General features: G+C 32.5%; 2 protein-coding genes across 2 annotated transcripts; both read left to right on the forward strand.

Annotated features, from left to right (window-relative positions):
• The first annotated feature begins 958 nt into the window (after nucleotides 1–958).
• LOC115982004 (transcription factor JUNGBRUNNEN 1-like) lies at nucleotides 959–4118 on the forward strand. Its single transcript, XM_031104474.1, has 3 exons — nucleotides 959–1188; nucleotides 1548–1852; nucleotides 3489–4118. The coding sequence occupies exons 1-3, from the start codon at nucleotides 993–995 to the stop codon at nucleotides 3867–3869; spliced, it is 882 nt and encodes a 293-aa protein (XP_030960334.1). The 5' UTR covers nucleotides 959–992; the 3' UTR covers nucleotides 3870–4118.
• An 11824-nt stretch (nucleotides 4119–15942) lies between these two features.
• Nucleotides 15943–18137, forward strand: LOC115979225 (D-galacturonate reductase-like). The gene is made up of 4 exons (XM_031101205.1): nucleotides 15943–16316; nucleotides 16779–17022; nucleotides 17207–17386; nucleotides 17684–18137. Exons 1-4 carry the CDS (start codon nucleotides 16000–16002, stop codon nucleotides 17894–17896), a joined length of 954 nt encoding a protein of 317 aa, XP_030957065.1. The 5' UTR covers nucleotides 15943–15999; the 3' UTR covers nucleotides 17897–18137.
• The last annotated feature ends 1703 nt before the right edge of the window (nucleotides 18138–19840 follow it).

Here is a 19840-nt window from a genome sequence, read left to right on the forward strand (position 1 = left end):
AAATTTTGAAAACTTTTTTAAAAAAAAAAAAATTTAAAACAATGTGCTGCTATTGTACAACAGAAAGGTTGTTAAGATGATTTCAGATTAATGGTTCGTTTGATAGTACCTACCATTAATCTGAAGTTTATTGAATATCAATTTCTTTTAATCTTTGGAAAAATCATATTTGTGTCACTTCACCAGTTCACCCATCACACTTCACATTAAGAATGTCATTTTAATTGAAATTTTGAAAACTTTTCTTTTAATAATAAATTTTAAAACAATGTGCTGCTATTGTACAATAGAAAGGTTGTTAAAAATTATTTGAGATTAATGGTCTGTTTGGTAATGTTGTTCTAGTAACGTTATTTAAGTATTATAAAAATATATGTAAGTGAAAAATGTTGTGAAAAAACATGTATTATTTAAATAATAAAAACTATTGTTTAAACAACATAACTAAACAACTTCTAAATTGTTTTAATTCGAGTTAATTTTTTGCATAGTTTTGTTCCATAAAATCGCCAAAATAAAAAATAAAAAAAGAATTTGACTTGGCTTGTGGGCCCTAAAATTTATAGACAGGTACTTAATGCATGCGAAAAGTTAGACGAATTGCAACCGCTTTCTCACATTGGCTGATTGGCAACACGGAAAGGTTAAAAACTTGATGCAGCATAGTCAAACAACTTGTTCCCTCATTGACTTGTACTCCATTCTGTAGTAAATGTTTTCCAAATATGTACGTTACATTATTTGTGGGCTGTCTTTTTCTTGGTCTAAACGTCTGACCTAGCAACATTTCTTTTTAACTGACAAATTTCAAATTTTTTTATTTTTTTTATTTTCCATGCACACTGAGTCTTCAACGATATTCTGATGAAAATTCCACGCTTGAAAGTCAAACCCCATTACTTTGACCAAACCAAATTGCCTCTTCACACTATAAATAGGTTCTTTTGTAGTTTCAAAATATGGTTATATTGAGACTTTGAGAGCGGTTGAAAATGGAGGTGAAGAAGATGAGCGCTTTAGTTAATGGTGGTAAAGATGATGAAAATTTCCTTCCTGGGTTTCGCTTTCATCCAACTGATGAAGAACTTGTAGGGTTTTATCTTCAAAGGAAGGTGGATAAGAAACCTATTTGTCTTGACCTCATCAAACATATTGATATATACAAACATGATCCATGGGATCTTCCAAGTATGTTCTATATATTTTCTTCATCTTCATTTTATTTTTTAATACAGCAGTTAAATTTTAATGATTTGGATGAGAGGCCAGAAAGTAAATTTATATGTTCTCTGTTTAACTTAGAAGATTACATTTTATGTTTAAGATTTAATTTATAGGATTGTACTAAATGTCATGTCATTTAAACACTTAATACACCTCTAAATTTGTAATGTTTAATCAGAACTATGAAATGAATACATTTATTTTAATACAGTTAAAGAGTGTTTTGGCATGATTTTTTTCCCCCTTTTTCAAGCAAATCATTGTTATTACTTTCATTGACATGTTCCTCTTTCTTTGTTCTTGGTGGCTCTTATATATTGCAGAAAATGAAGCTGGTAGTGTTGGAGAAAAAGAGTGGTACTTCTTTTGCAGAAGAGGAAGAAAGTACAAGAATAGTGTAAGACCCAACAGGGTCACCGGATCTGGATTTTGGAAAGCTACTGGCATAGACAAGGCTATATATTCTGTCAAAGAACCTCATGAATGCATTGGCCTGAAAAAGTCCTTAGTCTATTATAGAGGAAGCGCTGGAAAAGGTACCAAGACTGATTGGATGATGCATGAGTTCCGTCTCCCAGCAAGTAAAAGCACCAACCCTTCCGTCACTAAAAACACTACTCAAGAAGCAGTAAGATTCATCTGACTTACTATATATATATATATATATATATATATATATATATATATTATTTCCATAAATAGCATATCATTAATTAGTACTTTATTATAAAACGAGAAATATTAGGATACTACAACTTTAATTACATAAACTTTACAAACCTAATCACAAAAATTAATTCAATATTTGTTTATTATATTCAGGGGCGGTGCTACAGCCTATTTAGGGGGTTCATTTGAACCCCTTGACTTCAAAATATATATATATTAGTTTAATACTTTAATTTATTTTTAAACATATTTTTTTGCACACCCTTGACTTAAATTTTGCACACTCTTATTACAAGTATTTTGACTCTTAGAGTAAAAAGTAAGTGTTTGTGAATTATAAGTGTAATTTTTTTTTTATAAATTTATATTATATGTGTGTGAGTGTGTCTAATATTGATTATGTACATTACTTTTTTTTATAATGTTATTTGTGTAAATTATGATGCGTGTGAATGTTTGTGTGTACAATATAAATATAATATAACTTTATATAATTTAATAATTAGGAAATAGAGTTTTTTTTTTTTTTACATGTGTGTGTATTATTATCATATTATAATAACTTTTTGTTATAAAGTTAGTAAAATAAAAGAAAAAAATTGTAAAGTTAGTGATTGTTCAAGCATTTGATTGGTTAAGTAAATACGTAATATATAATTTTATGTATGAATGAGTATAATTATGTGCATCATTAATTAATATGGAGCCAATGAATTGAGATTAGTCATTTAGTCTAAAATATTTTTATAAAAACAAAGTCAAATAGATAATAACAACTGTATAAAGATAAAAATGTTAGATAAAACTTAACAAAATAAAATGGTCATAGGCTCATAACTACCCACATTAGCAATAGATACTCAAAACAAACTATCATTTAACATTCCAAATTTGAAAACTTGTAGAATAAAATTGTAAAACTTCATGTATTATTATTATTATTATTATTATTATTATTATTATTATTATTATTATTTGTTGATAACTCAATATATTCAAGTTTTCTTTTTGTTAAAATTTTTTATTGACCCCCTTAAACAAAATTCCATGAGCCGCCACTGACTATGTTGCTTTAGTTGCACCAAAAAATTTTGAAGTTAATACAAATTTCATCACAAAAAAAACCTATGATGTGGTAATTAACATGACTTTCAATAACATAAAAAATAAATGTTATTTATACCCCCCCCCCTTTTTCTTTTTTCTTTTTTTGTAGTTAGTGACATCATATAGTCAAATTTGTAACATCTCTAGCATTATTCAAATGACACCAATCATATGTCAATTTATAAGGTAGGAAACTTGGGCACTTCATTTAGGATGTCGTATTCGTATCGTATTTGTATTATACTGGTGTCGTACCAGCTGTTTCATGTTATACTTTTTCATAAATTGCTCGTGTTACCATGTCGTACTCGTGTTCGTACCCGTACCCGAATCTGTGTTCGTGCTTCCTAATTTGTAAGCCTTTTGCAATAAAATCTATAGCATTTTTAGCATTTTTCGTTATCAAAATAGTTATATATGATATGAAGATCAAATAGCTAGGCTTTTCTATACTAACAGGAATATTTTCTTTTGTGATGAGCTTGTAGGAAGTTTGGACACTCTGTAGAATTTTAAAGCGAGATGTTTCTTATAAAAAGTGGCAAGAGATCTCTTCTAAACCAAGTCTGACTGATTCAAGCTGTACAACATCATGCAGCTTTGATTCCAACATTGACAGAGACAGGTATTTGAACTTTGGAGCCTCCGCTGCAATAGAAAATGAAAGGAAGCATTTCAGTGATATCTATGAAAGGAACCAGTTCAGTGCAGGACAGCTGAGCTTAACAGGTGAAGTCCCATATATGGCTTCATGTGTTAGCGATTTGAACCCAAACGGAGATGATTATTCTAAAGAAGGAAACTGGGATGAGCTCATGCCAATGGTTGAATTTGCAACTGATCCATCAATGCTATATAGTTTTAGGTAGATATAGAAAATTGACGTCTCTAATATACTATTGCTCGTTTACTTACTCCAAAAAAAAAAAAAAAGACACGGAAATAATGCATTATTGATTGTAACGTACTGTTACTTGATGTTTGCTTACCCGTGACTGACTTCTTTTTTTTGGGTAAACTGTGTCTGACTTCTGTTCCTTGTTATAACTGCAATATGAAATGACAGATGAGAAAGAGAAATTTTATCTAACTTCAAAGTGATAACGAAATAATTCAAGAGTGATCTTGCCTCTGATTAGCGTTCTGTTTGGCGAGTACATTTGAGTTGGAATATGTGGCATTGTTGTTTCTTGCTATGTGAAACAACTAACTGCCATGTTTTGACTTTATTTGGCATACATCTTTGGTGATCAATGCGCCACCTTTTTGGACTACAATTAATTCTAAACTAATTTTTACAATAATTTTATACGACAAATTATAACTAGTTATCTATTACTTTTTATATGGGTCAATAACATTTTTTTTTTCAACACTCATAATCAGTTACGATGAATAATTGTAAAAATGAGTGTAAAACTGGTTGTGGTTTTAGAATTTTTCAAATGAACAAGACTCTCTCCATAATTTCAAAGTGATACCAAATAATTGAAAAGTGATTTGCACCTCTAATTGGTGTTCTGTTTGGTGAGTACATGTGAGTCGAAACATAATGCATTTTTCTTCCTTGTTATGTGAAACGGCTATCTGCCTTTGTTTTGACTTCTTTGTGCATGCCCGTGTGACCAAACCAATGCGCCACTTAATCCTCATAGGATTCTCTCCATTTCAATTCCTTTTAATTTTGTTCATTTCACAGTTAAAATTTTAATTTCAAAATCAAATATTGGACGTAATTCCATGTCATTAAAATTTTAAATAACCTTGCAATCTGTACACATCTAAAATTTTAAAATCTAATATGAACAATGAAATAAAACCATTTTAAATGGAAAGGATCCTTTTCCCACCCAAACTTGGTCAAAATATTTCCATGATCATGGCTGTTCCACTCATTCTTTTTGTAGGAAAGCAATAAAACAAATTAAGTAATTCAAAAAAAAAAAAAAAGGTATTTTTTTTAAAGAAATAGAGCGGCAAAAGAAAATTGTACTTTTGTGTTTGCTAACTATACAAATAGAGGTATATATTTATAGGCACACCTACGAGTGATGTAGTAGAAATAGAAGTATTACACAAGCAATGATAATGGTTTTGGGTCTTTGAGTTCTCAATTAACTAAATTAGGCCTTTGAGACTACAAATAACTAAACTACATATTAATTACTCTAAGAGTATCTTCAGCAGCTTCTCAAAATTTTTGTACTATTTGGAGAGTGAACAATTATATTTACTTTTTACTTACCTACTTTTTCAAATACACTTTCCAACATACTCTCTATCATTTCTCTATCTCATTTAAATATTATTTCTTCATTCTTTTTTTTATTATTTCTTTAATCCTTTTTTTTTTTTTTAATTTCCTTATTCTTTTTTTAATTTTTTCCCTTATTCTTTATTTTATTTTTTAAGAAGTATTACGGTCACAACATTTTCACAACAAATTTTAGGTAGTAAATTGTTTCTGATTTTAATTTGAACCCACAAATTAAATTATTATTATTATTATTATTATTATTATTATTATTATTATTTTTAGTAGTAATTGTTGATAACTACCTACTATTTAGAATTTTTTGTGAAAAGTTATAAAAATATTGTGACATAAGATTTCTCTTCTTTTATATATATATATAAATATATATATATATATATAATTTTTTTCCTTCTTTTTTTTTTCATCCATACATTTCGCTTTCTAGAATCATCTTTATCTTCTTTCTTTCTTTCTTTTTTTAAATCTTTTTTCCTTCTTGTTTTTTCTCCTTCACACATGTACCCCTCTCTTCTCCTATGTATCTACGTTTTTGTTTCTCCTCCACACATGTACCACACTCTTTTGACTTCTTCTCTATGTCTACATTTCTCCTTTTATTTTCTTTCCTCTTCATCTCACTTCACACACACACACTGCCAGCCACGTTCTTCTGACTTCCCCTTCGTGTCTACATTGTTGTTTTTATTTTCTTTTCTCTTCATCCACTTCACACGCACACACACACTACTGGCCACGTTCTTCTGACTTCCCCTTCATGTCTACATTGTTGTTTTTATTTTCTTTTCTCTTCATCCACTTCACACGCACACACACATTGCTGGTCACATTCTTTTGACTTCCCCTTTGTGTCTACATTGTTGTTTTTATTTTCTTTTCTCTTCATCCACTTCACACACACAACTAGCAGAGAGAGTTGGCCTTTGTCTAACTTTGTTTTTTAATGAGAGAGAGAGAGAGAGAGAGAGAGAGAGAGAGAGAGAGAGAGAGAGAGAGAGAGAATTCATCTTTTAATCAACCAGGGGATTATTTTAAGAGAAAAAAAAAAGTTTGGAGTTGCTACAGTAATTGTTACAGTCTTTTCCTCTTCAAGAGAGCTACTGTAGCAACTCTAAAAAAAAATTTATAGTTAGAGAGACTGTTAGAGAGTGTTTTTGGTGTGTTTGCTCTCCAAAAAAGGCTTTAGAGAGCCTATTGGAGATGCCCTAACATGCCTCCTCAAACTGAAGGTGATAGTTAAGAGAGGAACTTGAGTTTGGTGACAAGTGTACAAAAACAGTTTGGTAAAGACATCAACCAGTTGCATAGTGGAAGGAACAGGACAAAGATGAAGTGTTCTATGTTACAAATGATGACACAAATGACAATTGATCTCAATATGTTTTCTGTGCTCGTGAAATACGTCATTGTGAGCAATTCGAATAACACTTGAGTTATCACAATTAAGAATGGCAATGGAATAGGGTGGGATCGATTCACAAGTACATTGTCCTTGCCCATAGGTAGGCAAAACTTGCACAAGGCAAGAGCGGGTTAGGTTGGATTATTGGCAAATTGGAAGTGTTTTTCCATCCTTAGTCATGATTATGCTAAGAGAAAAGAAAAAAAAGTATTTTGAGGGATGATAATGGAATATGTACACAATATACACACACATTTGGTGTGGAATGGGGCAAGTAAAACCTATCTTCGTCCCATCATCTATTTAAGATAGTTAAGGTAGCATGTTAAAGTGCACCAAGGCCATACAATGATCAACATAACTTGAGAAGCTTAAAGGTGTTGCCAACAAGCACATAGTACTCAACCTTAGTGTTGAAGTGAGTTGCAACAAACTATATATTACTACTCCAATGTTAGTTTTTAGACCCCTTAAACAATTGATTAAACCTAGGTAATTAGCCAAGTTGTTACTTAGTCCAATTAAACAAGTCTAGGTTATCACAATAATAAAGATCAAATCATGCAAAGCAACGGAAAATAAATAACACAAGATATGATCAACCAGGAAACCAAACCTGTAAAAACCTGGGGAGGATTTGACTTAGCTATCCTTAAGGTAAACTTGAATCCACTATCTTGAAAGAATCGAAGTTCATACAATAAGACTTACAAGCCCCCACGCTCGACTTCTTATTGCTATCAACCAGTAGAACTTACTGACACGACCACGTGCAATCTCCGAATCCACGGACTCTTTCTTTCTTGGATTTACCACCAGCTACAAGCACACCCGCTTGTGTTTTCTTTAAGTTTTAATGGCAGCAACTGAATTGATCATCAAGATGTAGATAAATTTTCTCCTTGAAAACCCTAAGTTTGTGTAAAGGAAAGCTCATCTTGATCTCACAAGAGATTTACACAAACTGCAAAAATGAGCAACACTAAAACGTGACTAGGGTTTACCTTTTATACTTAGGACAAATAAGAAACCCTAAAAACGTTTTAAAACAAATAGGGCTGAGTTGGATAAATCTGCAGAAAAGTATTCTGCCTAAGTTTCGATCGGTCGAGCCTGAGCTTCGATCGATAGAGCCAGGCCGAAAGGCACAATGCTTCCTGCTTTAACTCGATTCCAACTTTACATTGACACACAACTTTGAGCTAGCTTTAAACACTTCTAAACATATTGTTTTGATCATGGTTTGCCAACAATACACATTAGAGTTCTAAATACATAAAATCCTAAACTTTAGAACCTAACAAACTCCCCCTTTGGCAATCCGTGACAAAACACAACTTAGAAGCTCAAAGTTTACAAAATGAAAAGCCCTTTACAAAATAATGCTCATAAACCAAATTCAATCCTAACTACTATCCATCAGTTGCAAGTGTAGACAGCAGCTCAATTGAATCAATCTGTATATTTCCTGAAACACTAAACAAAATGCATAACCGCATGTGTGACAGAAAAACAAAAACAGTAAATCAACAAATATGCAATCTAACTCTCCCCTAAGTTAGATACATCAAAAACAATGTTACTCAATGTTAACTCCCCCTAAACAGAACATTCTTGTATTTTCCACACATTTCATCTAAATCTCTCCCCCTTTTTGTCACGCATTGACAAAGACAACTCAAACAAAGAGTTGACAGAAAACATACGCAACAGAGTAAGAGAAAATAGAGAAAGAAGGGAACACAAAACAATTCAACTCTATAGGAAATAGAGACAACTCCCCCTATGAACAACAAAGGTTAAAAACAAGCTTCTCCCCTTATAAAAATAGGAAAAACAAAACAAGTTTTGGGAAAAACAGTTTTAGGGAAAAATAAAGGGGTGGGGATAAATAAAAAGACACAAACCAAGTTTTTAAAAAAAAACTAAGTTGAGGATACACATGAAGAAAAAATATTCTCTCTTTCAATAAAATGCAAACATGGCACTATGTAACCCATAAACAGTTGCATGAGTAAGAAAATATTTGCACATTGATTATCCATCATAACTCTTAAGAAAATAATTTTCTACAATTCACGCATAAAAATAGCATATACTAGAAAGTACATAACTCAAAAATTAATTAATAAATTTTTAAATCAAGTTGAGTACCCAATGTAGCAAAGTGTATGCATGTTATGTGTGAAAACAATGAGAGATATGACCACAAAACTACAAGATGGATACAAAAAAAATCAATGCAATACATGTGAATCCTAAACATAAATGATGCATGGAAAAATCAACTTTTTGAAAAAAAACAGAGCAATTTAATGCAGAAACTCCTCAAAGCACAATATTTCATGAATGAAATGCGTGAGTATGAGATTAAAAGTTTTTTTTAAAAAAAACACTTGAATTTAATCTAGATTTTCCAAAAACAAGTTTTTCAATCAATTTGTCCTCAAATCTCAAACTTTAAACATATTTTGCATCAAAATCAAAGAACTTTAATCTTGGATGGCCACAACAAGGTCACACACAATATAATGTATCAAGTTTAACAAAGAATAACTTGTGTAGTGTGTGCAGTTAGCAAAAACTTGAGATACATGTGAGGTGATATGTGAATAGCAATCAATCACAAAGTCTACAAAATTCATCACAAAGAATTTAAAAAGAGACTATCACCTAAAGAGTTACATCATATAACTCCCACATCTCCTAGATCATAAGCTTGCAATCATGTAAGTTTCTTGAATTATGCCTCATAATATACACACCAATTTTAAGTCATGTGATTTTGGCATCAAGCCTAATAGTACACACCAATTTTAAGTATTAAGCAATTTAAACCGAGACTTCACCTTATATTCTTTTTGTGCATGTGCTACACTTTCTCGAGTACAAAATCTTATGATATGCACTAAGGTGTTCATGATTGGCTAATGAACAGTGGTGAGATGGTTATTTATGCCTTTCTCTAAAGGTTCAAGTCCGACAATCAAAGACATGTGACTTCAAGCTCAAGACAAAGTGATCAAAAACTATAAACATCTCCCACACAACATGCACTACAAAGTTTCAACTAGTAAAGTGTAATAATTAAGCTCATCAAAGGTAAACAAGGTACATAAACTTGTTATGTAATGATAATATGGTCAATCATTGATTATAAATCCAAGATGTGAAATACAAAACACAAAAATCTTTTTGATTAAAAAAAATTATGACCAAAAACAAAAAGCACACATTATACTAAATGAACAATGCAAATGCAATGCATGACAGTGCTTAACTAAGTTATAGAGGGTACACAAACAAGAAATATCAATTTCTTAATTAACCCATGAGTACATGTACAAACTAGTACATACTCATACAAAATCAAAAAATAGCTTAGCACATATATAACACATTCTATTCAAGTTTCTCCACAATGTCAAGCATGTTCTAAATCAAGAGAGAGATATCATAACTCATGTAATCCTCAAGAAAAATAAAACTAGACACAAAATAAAATATTTTTGTCTTTTTGAAATTTTTTTTTTTAATGTTTTTGGATTTTTTTTAAAATAAAAAACAACCAAAAAAACAAAACAACCAAAAACAGAAACAAGACATGTCCACAATTAATTGAAAGAATTAAATCAGGGACAAGTCAGCAACACTCACCTTAGAGAATCTTTTCTCACCCATCTAGCACGAGTCTTCGGTTTTGTAGGTGAAAATCCGTGTGAAGTAGAGTGTATTTGAGGAATTACACCAATCTTCTGAGAAATACTAAAATCCTGCAAATTCCTTTCACAAGCCAACAAGCTCAAATTTTTCAAAAGAATATGAAACAATTTATATGGACTTATGGCAGGAGAAATATCATCACATATCCTAGATTGAAACATAGAATGCTTAAATTTCAGTTTATAACAATTAGGACGAATGTGACCACGGACACCACAAAAGTGGCAAACATGAACAAATTTAGGAACATCAGTACTCCTAATAACAAATCTAGTCTCAGATTTTGGTTTTTGCCTCAATAAGGAACAATTTGGTCTAATATGACCAACAACACCACAAAGGTGACAAGTAGGCATAAAAACAGATTTATTATGCTCTCTAACAGTAGGTTTAGACTTAGGTTTAGAAACTTCAGTGTCTACATCAGAACTTATACCTTTGTCTAACCTAGCAAAATAAGCCTTTTCTTTATTATTCCTCTTAAAAGGAGGGATATAAACTTTCTCAGTTTTAGGCTTAAGAAAAGCAAAAATACTTCTGTTATCAACAGCAGGCTTGGTACAAGTCAAATTTTCAATTTTAGCTTTAGATTCAACTAACTCTTGTTCCAAACTTTTCATCTTCTCATCTTGAGAGGAACTTTGATTTCTCAAAAATTCATTCTTTTTATTAGATTCATTTAATCTAACAATCAATTCCTCTTTTTCAAGATTAGCCAATTTTAACTCTTCCTTGAATTTCTTAGCAATTTTCATAAATTTCAATAATTCTTTACGAAGAGTTTCACAGGCATCAATAAAATCAACAGAAGCTTGAACAGAAACATGATCAGAAAGACACTTCAAATTATCCATGACAACAAGAGTCAAGGATCAGCTCTTAGATCAAAAGATCTAAAACAAAAGAACAATCCTCTCCAGGTTTTTACCGGTTTGGTTTCCTGGGTGATCATATCTTGTGTTATTTATTTTCCGCTGCTTTGCATGATTTGATCTTTATTATTGTGATAACCTAGACTTGTTTAATTGGACTAAGTAACAACTTGGCTAATTACCTAGGTTTAATCAATTGTTTAAGGGGTCTAAAAACTAACATCCAAGAAATGAGAAAATCGCCTAGAAGAAAGCAATAATTAGTGGAAATTTTTCCATGTCTAATATACATTTTTTAAAGTTAAAAAAAAAAAAAAAAAAAAAAAAAAACTTTAAAATCAAGAGAAGATTTGGATGAGAAAGGAAGACCATGAAAGAGCTTGCCCTTTGAAGGATCCAAAAGGCAATGGCATAATGCACAAAGTGGGATACTCTCATGAATTGACAAACTAGGTGTACATCGTAAGAAATGATCTAGTCAAGTGAAGCTCCTAACCAACTGACAATAAAGAGAAACATCTTATTGAGACTCACCATTTGTGACTTGGAGTTTGAAATTGGCTTCCAGTGGGCTAACAGCTGTCTTGCAATGAGTGAAGCCAACACAAAACAAAGGATTAAAGGCGTGTTTGGCTCAAGAGAGAGAAAGAGCCCTCCGGATTAGAGAAGACCTCGATGCTAAGAAAATAGCTAAGGGTGTCTAGATCCTTCTTTTTCTTTTTTTTTTTTATTTATTAAATGCTGGTTGAGGTAATGTCTGAAGTATAAGAATACCACGCACATCATCAATATATAGTAATAATCATCTCATCCACGTAAAGTAAGAGAAGAATATAATAGTATAATACTAGTCTCAGTGGGGCAAATGAACAAGGTAAAGTCATATGAGCTTGAGGTGGATTCCAATGGGGCGATGGTGCTACTTAACTTAGCAAACCAAGCCTGTGGGGCTTGTTTGAGCCCATAAAGAGCACGGTAGAGACAACAAACTTTATTGGGAAGATGTGTATAGCCTACAGGAGGCTACATGTAAGCCTCTTCAACAAGATCCATATTAAGAAACACCTTATTAATATTCATTTGAAAAATATTTCGGAGGCATACAGTGGCAACGAGTAAGGAATGAACAATGGTGGGTCGGGCTATAGGAGCAAGGTCTCCTTATAATAAATTTTTTACTCTTATGTAAAACCTTTTGTTACAAGACGGGTCTTGTAATTGTGGATCCACTTAGTTTTTCCAAGAGGCATATCCACCAAGTCCTAAGTGTGAGTTTTACAAAGAATATTAAGTTCTTCAAACATTGCTTGCTGCTAAAGGAGGTCAGTATCAACCTCATGATACGAGAGAGGCTTATGAAATGTAGCAAACGCAGTGTAACAATCGTAACACTAAGGTGGAAGGGAGACTAGGAGCTGTTCAAAAGTCTTCCTCATCGTAGTGACATTATATTCTTCATCCTTTTATGCTTTTGACCATCATTCTTGACCTCACTCTCTTGAACGCGAAACAATTTATCTCTATCATAAACTTTTGTGCTTCCTCGCTTTCAACCACGCAAGGGATCCTCTTTCATCCACATTCTTTCCCCAACAAAACCTTGCTCGCCCTCTTTCTCTTGACCATTCAGTGTTTTTCGACCCCACACCATTGCCACCAAAAAGAATCAAAGCAACGCATAAACAGTACTATTCAAAGTCAAATCTATTATAAGGAATTAGAATTATGAAGGAAGAGAGAGAGAGAATAAAATTTATTAAACAGTCACTTTAACTTTTTTTTTTTTTTTTAAATGAAGATTGGTAACTAGTGGAATATAGGTTGATTTTTATATGCGAATAGCCAAATTTGATAAAAAAAATTATCTAAAATACCTAATGGGAATGCTTAATGAAAATAGGCTATGTACATGATCAGTTGGTTTGAGGAGCCCATTATGCCTATCTTTATATGTATAAAACAAACTTGTTCGGTTTGGTCCAAAATTTTCCCTAACCTCGACTAAACCAAATACAAAATACCTCTACTTTCCTACCCTTGTAACTCTTCCATGCCACCACCAACACCTCCCTCCTAACTCCTTCACCTTGTTAACTGTTGTTAATTGTATTTTATTGATTATTCCATTTATTTGTGAGTTTTTATTAACATTTAGATAGAAATTTTGGATGGATTCAATATTTATTTTTAGAACTCAACCAAACTCTATTCTTCTCAAAATTATTTTCAACGGAAAACGCTTTTTTTTTTCTTCTAAAAATAAACCAATTATTTAAGATAAAAGATAAATGATATTGTAGACAATTTTAGTAATATTGGCAGAATGTATCACTTATATGTATGGTTAGAATTTATTCTAGTCGACCATCGCACTAAGGGACCACTGCGCACCTTTAGCGCAATGGTTACTTCACAAGTATAAGTACTTGTAGGATGTAAGAGGCAAGAATCAGGGTTTAAGTTTCTAAAAGAGAGTTTCACACACATAAACACCTAGATTATGTCAAAGTATCTCAAAAAAAAAAAAAAAAAAAAAAATCTATGTGAAAGGGATTTATCCATCACTCTCAACTTGGAGAAAATTCATTATATTTTCATTGCAAGCATCCTTTCTCTCACATGAGGGTGGACTCCACACTTGTGAGGTTCACTCTCAAATATGGGGTCTACCTGATATGAGAAAGAAGATATATGCAACAAAAATATACAACCTCCTCAGCTTGAGCTTAGGTTGGTTATTATTATTATTATTATTATTATTATTTGCATTAATTAAGGGCAGTGCATCGAATTCAACGGTCAATCTAATAATGCCATCTAGAGGGTCCAAAATGTCCACTCCTGCCTTTATCCATTACCTCATTATTCAATTCAAAAGAATCGTGAACGAATTCAAAGAATCAGAGAACATACGCAAATCAATCATTTTCAGGTCCAAAACTTTGAAAAATTTACACAAACCAAGCAGGACTCGTTGAAATTCCCTACTAAATCATAAATATATATATATATATATATATATATTTTCCAGAAATAAACAGGCCACTGAGCTCGTGAAGACCTTAATCAATGTATTAAGAAATAAGAGGACAGCGATGGACACAACAACAACAGCAAAAAATTATTCAGAGTACAAAATGGACAAAACTTAGATAGCTGCTTAGTGCTTATATTAGATTTATTAATTAAATTCAATTATGTTGTTGTATTGCTCAATATAACTTAAAACGGTGTTATTTAAGATTATAAGCCATTGTAGCCAGTTGGTTAAATTTCATTTGAGCCTCTAAAATACATTATTTAAAAATTTGTGTTTAAGTTTTACTCATAAAATATATAGTGACATCATGAGTACCTATGAATTGGAACACATGTTGTGCATATTAAAAAATTAAATCCCCTCCAAAAATATGCTGTGCATGTGTGTTTTTTGTCATTTGGGGATGAGACGATGAGGAATTTTGTAAGGAAACAAACAAAGACGGTATCTTTTGAAGTTCTGAGACAGTGAGAGTGGGATTGAGATCAACGTGCATAACAATTTTTTTACTAGTTTTACTTTCTTTCTTTCTTTTTTTATTTTTTTATTTTTTTATATTCAATGGTTGAGATTTAAAATTATTTTTTGTAACTATAAATCTCAATAATTCATAACTATTGCATCACGTACAATACCCTAGGCATTACACCTAATCTCAATTCGAGAGTGTGATCTCATTACGTACCCTTTTTGTTGTAGAAACACATACTTATTATTCTATAAATAAAGTCAAGAGTCACAAAACATAGTAAATTGCTATTAATAAGTAAAAACATGATGTTCGATGATAACTTAGATAAAGAATTTAGTTTTTTATTTTTATTTTTTTATGATCATATACTTTGCCACAATTTGATGATATATCTGACTGTAATTGGTAAACCATCAATAGCACATCGACCCACCACTTACAGGCATAGTTGCACTTCTCATAAGTTCTAACAAATTCTGTGGAAATAAGTATCCGTTTGGATACACGTCCACATCCCTATGTTTCTGCGTTTCACGTTTTTTTATTTTTTTATTTATTTTTTTTTTAGAAGAGCGTTAACTGAGTTCCAGATCAGCCTGCCAATAATGTAGTCCAGTTTTTCCCTACCAACCCAGCTGCTTAATGCTTTTTAATCATTTCCTTTCTTTTGCGTTTATTTTCCTTACCCTTTAGTATTTGGTTTGCCCAATCACCGGGATGTGGTGACAGAACACTTAATTTAATTTATGTTCACAGGACCTACAAATCTTTTTTTCTAACAAAACTTTAATTAAAAATAGGTCCCACGACACTATTTACATATTTAAAAATTATTTTGCTACAGTTTTTTTAGTTTTCAGTATCCAAACAGACCCTAAGTGTCCACATGCTTTCTAGAAGAAGAATAAGAACTTATCAACTTAGTTGTTAAAAAAAAAGGGGGGGGGGTTAGGCTTGTGTAAAGTGGTTAGTTCCACCGGATACATTAAGATACGAACACATATTTAGTTTTAGACATGTATCTGTATCCTAACATGTCCAATGGAACTGGTCATTAGACGCAAGCCTCTCCCATCAAAAAAAAGAAAAAAAAAATATATATATATATATATATATATATAGGGAAAATTTAGTATGTAACTGTTGTTCTCTATATATAGGAGGAAGGATTGGTATACAAATTACAACGCGAGAAAGTAGTTGGGAGTTAGGAAAATGGCTCTGGTTCCTGAGGTAAGTCTAAGCTCTTCTTGTGATCTTAAAATGCCTGTTATAGGCATGGGAACATCATCGTACCCTCCTGTAGATCCTGAAACAGCAAAAGCTGCAATCATAGAAGCAATCAAAGCAGGCTATCGCCACTTTGACACAGCCTATGCATACGGGTCTGAGAAGCCTCTAGGAGAAGCAATAGCCCAAGCTCTAAGTCTGGGCCTTATTAAGTCTAGGGACGAGCTCTTCATCACTTCCAAGCTATGGGCTAGCTTTGCTGGGAGAGATCTTGTGGTGCCAGCAATCAAGATGAGTTTAAGGTATCCATTTTTTTCTTTAATTAATGTCTAGAGAAAGCAATACATGATTAGAAAAGTACTAATCTTTGTCTTCTTTCTAATTCTCTATTTTTTTAATCTGTTTTTCTATATCAAATATAGTACTAGGATAATTTTTCTTTCAGGGTATTGTTTGAGGAAATATTGGCCACAAAACTTGAGATCCTAAACTATTAAACTATGGCTTGACTGGGTTGACTCGTCAGGATTACTCAGGAATTAGGACAGTTTGCTTTAAAAATAATTTTAATTCATCAATTTCATGATATTTCGTTGTTTTTTACAATATTAATTCATCAATTTCAGAAGCAATAATTTTATTTGATTGGGTAGTTATAAAAAATGGATGTTAGGTGAGTTGTGAAATGGTATGATAAAATAATTTTTTAGAGTGCAAAATGACAAATTTTTTAAGAACTAGTATGCTAATACTCTTACATACAGCAACCTTAAGTTGGACTACCTGGATATGTATATAATACATTGGCCCTTAAAATTGAGCCAAGACGTGCGTCAAATGCCCATTGCAAAGGAACAAGCATTTCCCTTAGATATCAAGTCTGTCTGGGAAGGCATGGAGGAATGTAAGAATCTTGGCCTCACTAAGGCCATTGGTGTCAGCAATTTCTCTTGTAAGAAGCTGGAGGAGCTTCTTTCAGTTGCCAAAATTCCTCCGGCTGTCAATCAAGTGAGTAAAACTTGTAACAAATGTCTCAAATATCATATCACTTGAATCATAATGAGAATTCCAACTTACTATGGTTTACTCGACAATGATGGGTCTAAAGGGTTCTGCCTTGATGAGGTTCCACTTCATTAAAAAATAAACTGAGAATTCCAATTCTGGTGGCTTACATGATTTCTTTTTATAGGTCGAGATGAACCCACTTTGGCAGCAGAAGAAATTGAAGGAGTTCTGTCAGGCAAAGGATATTCATATTACCGCTTACTCTCCACTGGGTGCAAATGGGACTAAATGGGGAGACAATAGGATTGTAGAGTGTGATGTCCTGGAAGAGATTGCTAAGGCACATGGAAAAACTACTGCCCAGGTATACACTCTGTTTTTCCCTGGAAATTTTGATGTTTTACTTTTATCTAACACCATTAGAAAACTTGTTTTATTTTTTATGACCCATGATAAGTGTGGAAAAAGATTTCTACTGCAACATTAAAGAAATACTTTTAATATTAAGCTAGTCAAAACATATTTTTAAAAACAATAGATTGAGAAGTGGAAGAACGAGATATTTGAACTCAGGTTCTCCTTTATGAGAAAATTAGGCAATGTCACTAAGTTTCAAAGCTTGATTACTCAGATTACTTGATTATTAGTACATGCTTTGCAGATTTCTTTGAGATGGGTGTACGAGCAGGGGGTGAGTTTGGTTCCAAAGAGCTTTAACAAGAAAAGGATGAACGAGAACCTTCAGATCTTTGATTGGTCCTTGACTGAGGAGGAGTCAAGCAAGATCAATCAGCTTCCTCAGCGCAAGGGAGTAACGTTTGCCTCTATTTTGGGACCCCATGACCTTGTGCTGGAGCTTGATGCAGAGACATGATGCTATAATCTTATTGGTGTTGCTTCAATAAAATATAAATATTTATATAATAAAACTTATAGTATTTCGAATATCACTCAAATTCCAATAATGTTCTTGTCACGAGCTAATTAAATTCGAATGATATGGGACTCTAGGATCTACCGTGTATTAGTCATTGGTTTCCAAGCCATACATTAAGGCTGTGTTTGAACTGAGCATAAAATGTTTTTAGAGTATAAAATATTTTCAAGTGTTTGGTTGTGTTCTATAAAATGTGTTAGACAATGGTTTCCAGTATTTGTCTTGCATGTAAAATTTTTGCCAGAAAATATTTATATATTCAAACAACCACCCCACAAAAACCTAGCAACCACCACACAAAAACTCAAAGCCTCATGCCAACCACCCATCCATGCTAATCTAAACCCAGCCAACCACCTAACCAAAACTCAGCCAAAACCTAAATCGGACCCAACCACTGTCGCCAATTACCAATTGATGTTGATCAGTTCATGAGAGAGGTTGGACTGGCTGGGAGAGAGGGTGTGGCAGATTTGCACACAAAGAGAGAGAGAGAGAGAGAGAGAGAGAGAGAGAGAGAGAGAGAGAGAGAGAGAGAGGACTGTAGAGCTCTAGCCACCCATCTCATTGCCATTTGTGGCCGTCGTCCTCACTATCAATCAAGGTAACATCTCTCTTTCTCCCTTTTCCTCTTCTCTCTCTCTCTCTCTCTCTCTCTCATGAATGAATGAGAATGAATGAATGAATGAGGGATTTAAGTGAAAATGAAAGTGAAAAATATTTTACACTATACCCGGCCATATTTTACAATCAACTATAAATTGATTTCAATTGGATCGGGTTTTCCAGTCCAACCAAACACCCATAAGATCCTTTCACCAAAACTAAACACAGCCTAAATATTTAGGTGTCTATTTTTTAGTGGAAAAGGAAAAGCACTGTATTTTATTTTTTCCACACAACCACCATCAAGAAATTAATCTCATAGGCTGACAGGAATGTTATACCATTGGGTTCAATGTAAATGGGACCAAATGGGTATTTGATAGGGATTGGGTGAGAAATTATTAGATGCAAGTGTGGTATATGTAATAAAATATTATTAATAGTTAAAACATAACACACACACACTTACCACATAAAATAGGAAATTTTAGGCTATGGTACATATCAAACACAAGATCTAACTATATGGGTGGATCTAGAAGCAACAATTGAGAGAGAGAGAGAGAGAGAGAGAGAGAGAGAGAGAGAGAGAGAGAGAGTATTGATCTGGGGTAGTCACTTGAATTAGCTTAGGAGAATGAAGCTAGAGATTTGTGAGATGTTACTGTTCTTTCTTTGATGAGTGGGGAAGAGAAAAATGAAAGAGGAAGAGGAGTGTGAGAGACAAAAAAAAAAAATGGAAGACAAATGAGGGAGAGAGAAAAGAACACACAGATTAAGGTATAGAACCGTTCTAACTACTTTTAGCTTGTGGGGTCCACTATTTTGAGTTAAAGATGTGTGTTTTAGCTGAAAACCACATCCAAATTTTTTAGCCAAACACAATTGGAAAAGAGTTAAGAGAAAAATAGAGAATGGAATATGAGATATAGGTTAGAGTTTTGAGTAATGCTAAAACCAAACATAGCCTTAGTTATTGATTCTTTGAATTCTCTTAAACATCATTAATATTTACCTAACATCATTCCAAACTTAAAAAACAATTGAGGGTATAATAGTAAAAATGAATTTTGAGTAAAAGTTGTGCTTATACATTTCAAAACTAATAAACCCACAACTGCCTTTGAATAACTACTAAATAATTACAAAAAACCACAACAAAATAAAGCGGTTTTTACATATTTGAATTTCATAAATCTGAAGTTTGCAACCAATAAAACCCCACAAAGACCACATTATGGCATCCAAGGACAATTGCATCATCATCAATTTGAG

The sequence above is a fragment of the Quercus lobata genome, chromosome 3 (genome assembly GCF_001633185.2).
Source record: "Quercus lobata isolate SW786 chromosome 3, ValleyOak3.0 Primary Assembly, whole genome shotgun sequence".
Lineage (NCBI taxonomy): Eukaryota > Viridiplantae > Streptophyta > Magnoliopsida > Fagales > Fagaceae > Quercus > Quercus lobata.

Coding starts and splice junctions, on each gene's coding strand:
- LOC115982004 (XM_031104474.1), top strand. CDS start 993: ATGGAGGTGAAGAAGATGAGCGCTTTAGTTAATGGTGGTAAAGATGAT. Junction 1,189..1,547: donor TGATCCATGGGATCTTCCAA/GTATGTTCTATA, acceptor TATATATTGCAG/AAAATGAAGCTGGTAGTGTT. Junction 1,853..3,488: donor AAAACACTACTCAAGAAGCA/GTAAGATTCATC, acceptor ATGAGCTTGTAG/GAAGTTTGGACACTCTGTAG.
- LOC115979225 (XM_031101205.1), top strand. CDS start 16,000: ATGGCTCTGGTTCCTGAGGTAAGTCTAAGCTCTTCTTGTGATCTTAAA. Junction 17,023..17,206: donor TTCCTCCGGCTGTCAATCAA/GTGAGTAAAACT, acceptor TTCTTTTTATAG/GTCGAGATGAACCCACTTTG. Junction 17,387..17,683: donor ATGGAAAAACTACTGCCCAG/GTATACACTCTG, acceptor CATGCTTTGCAG/ATTTCTTTGAGATGGGTGTA.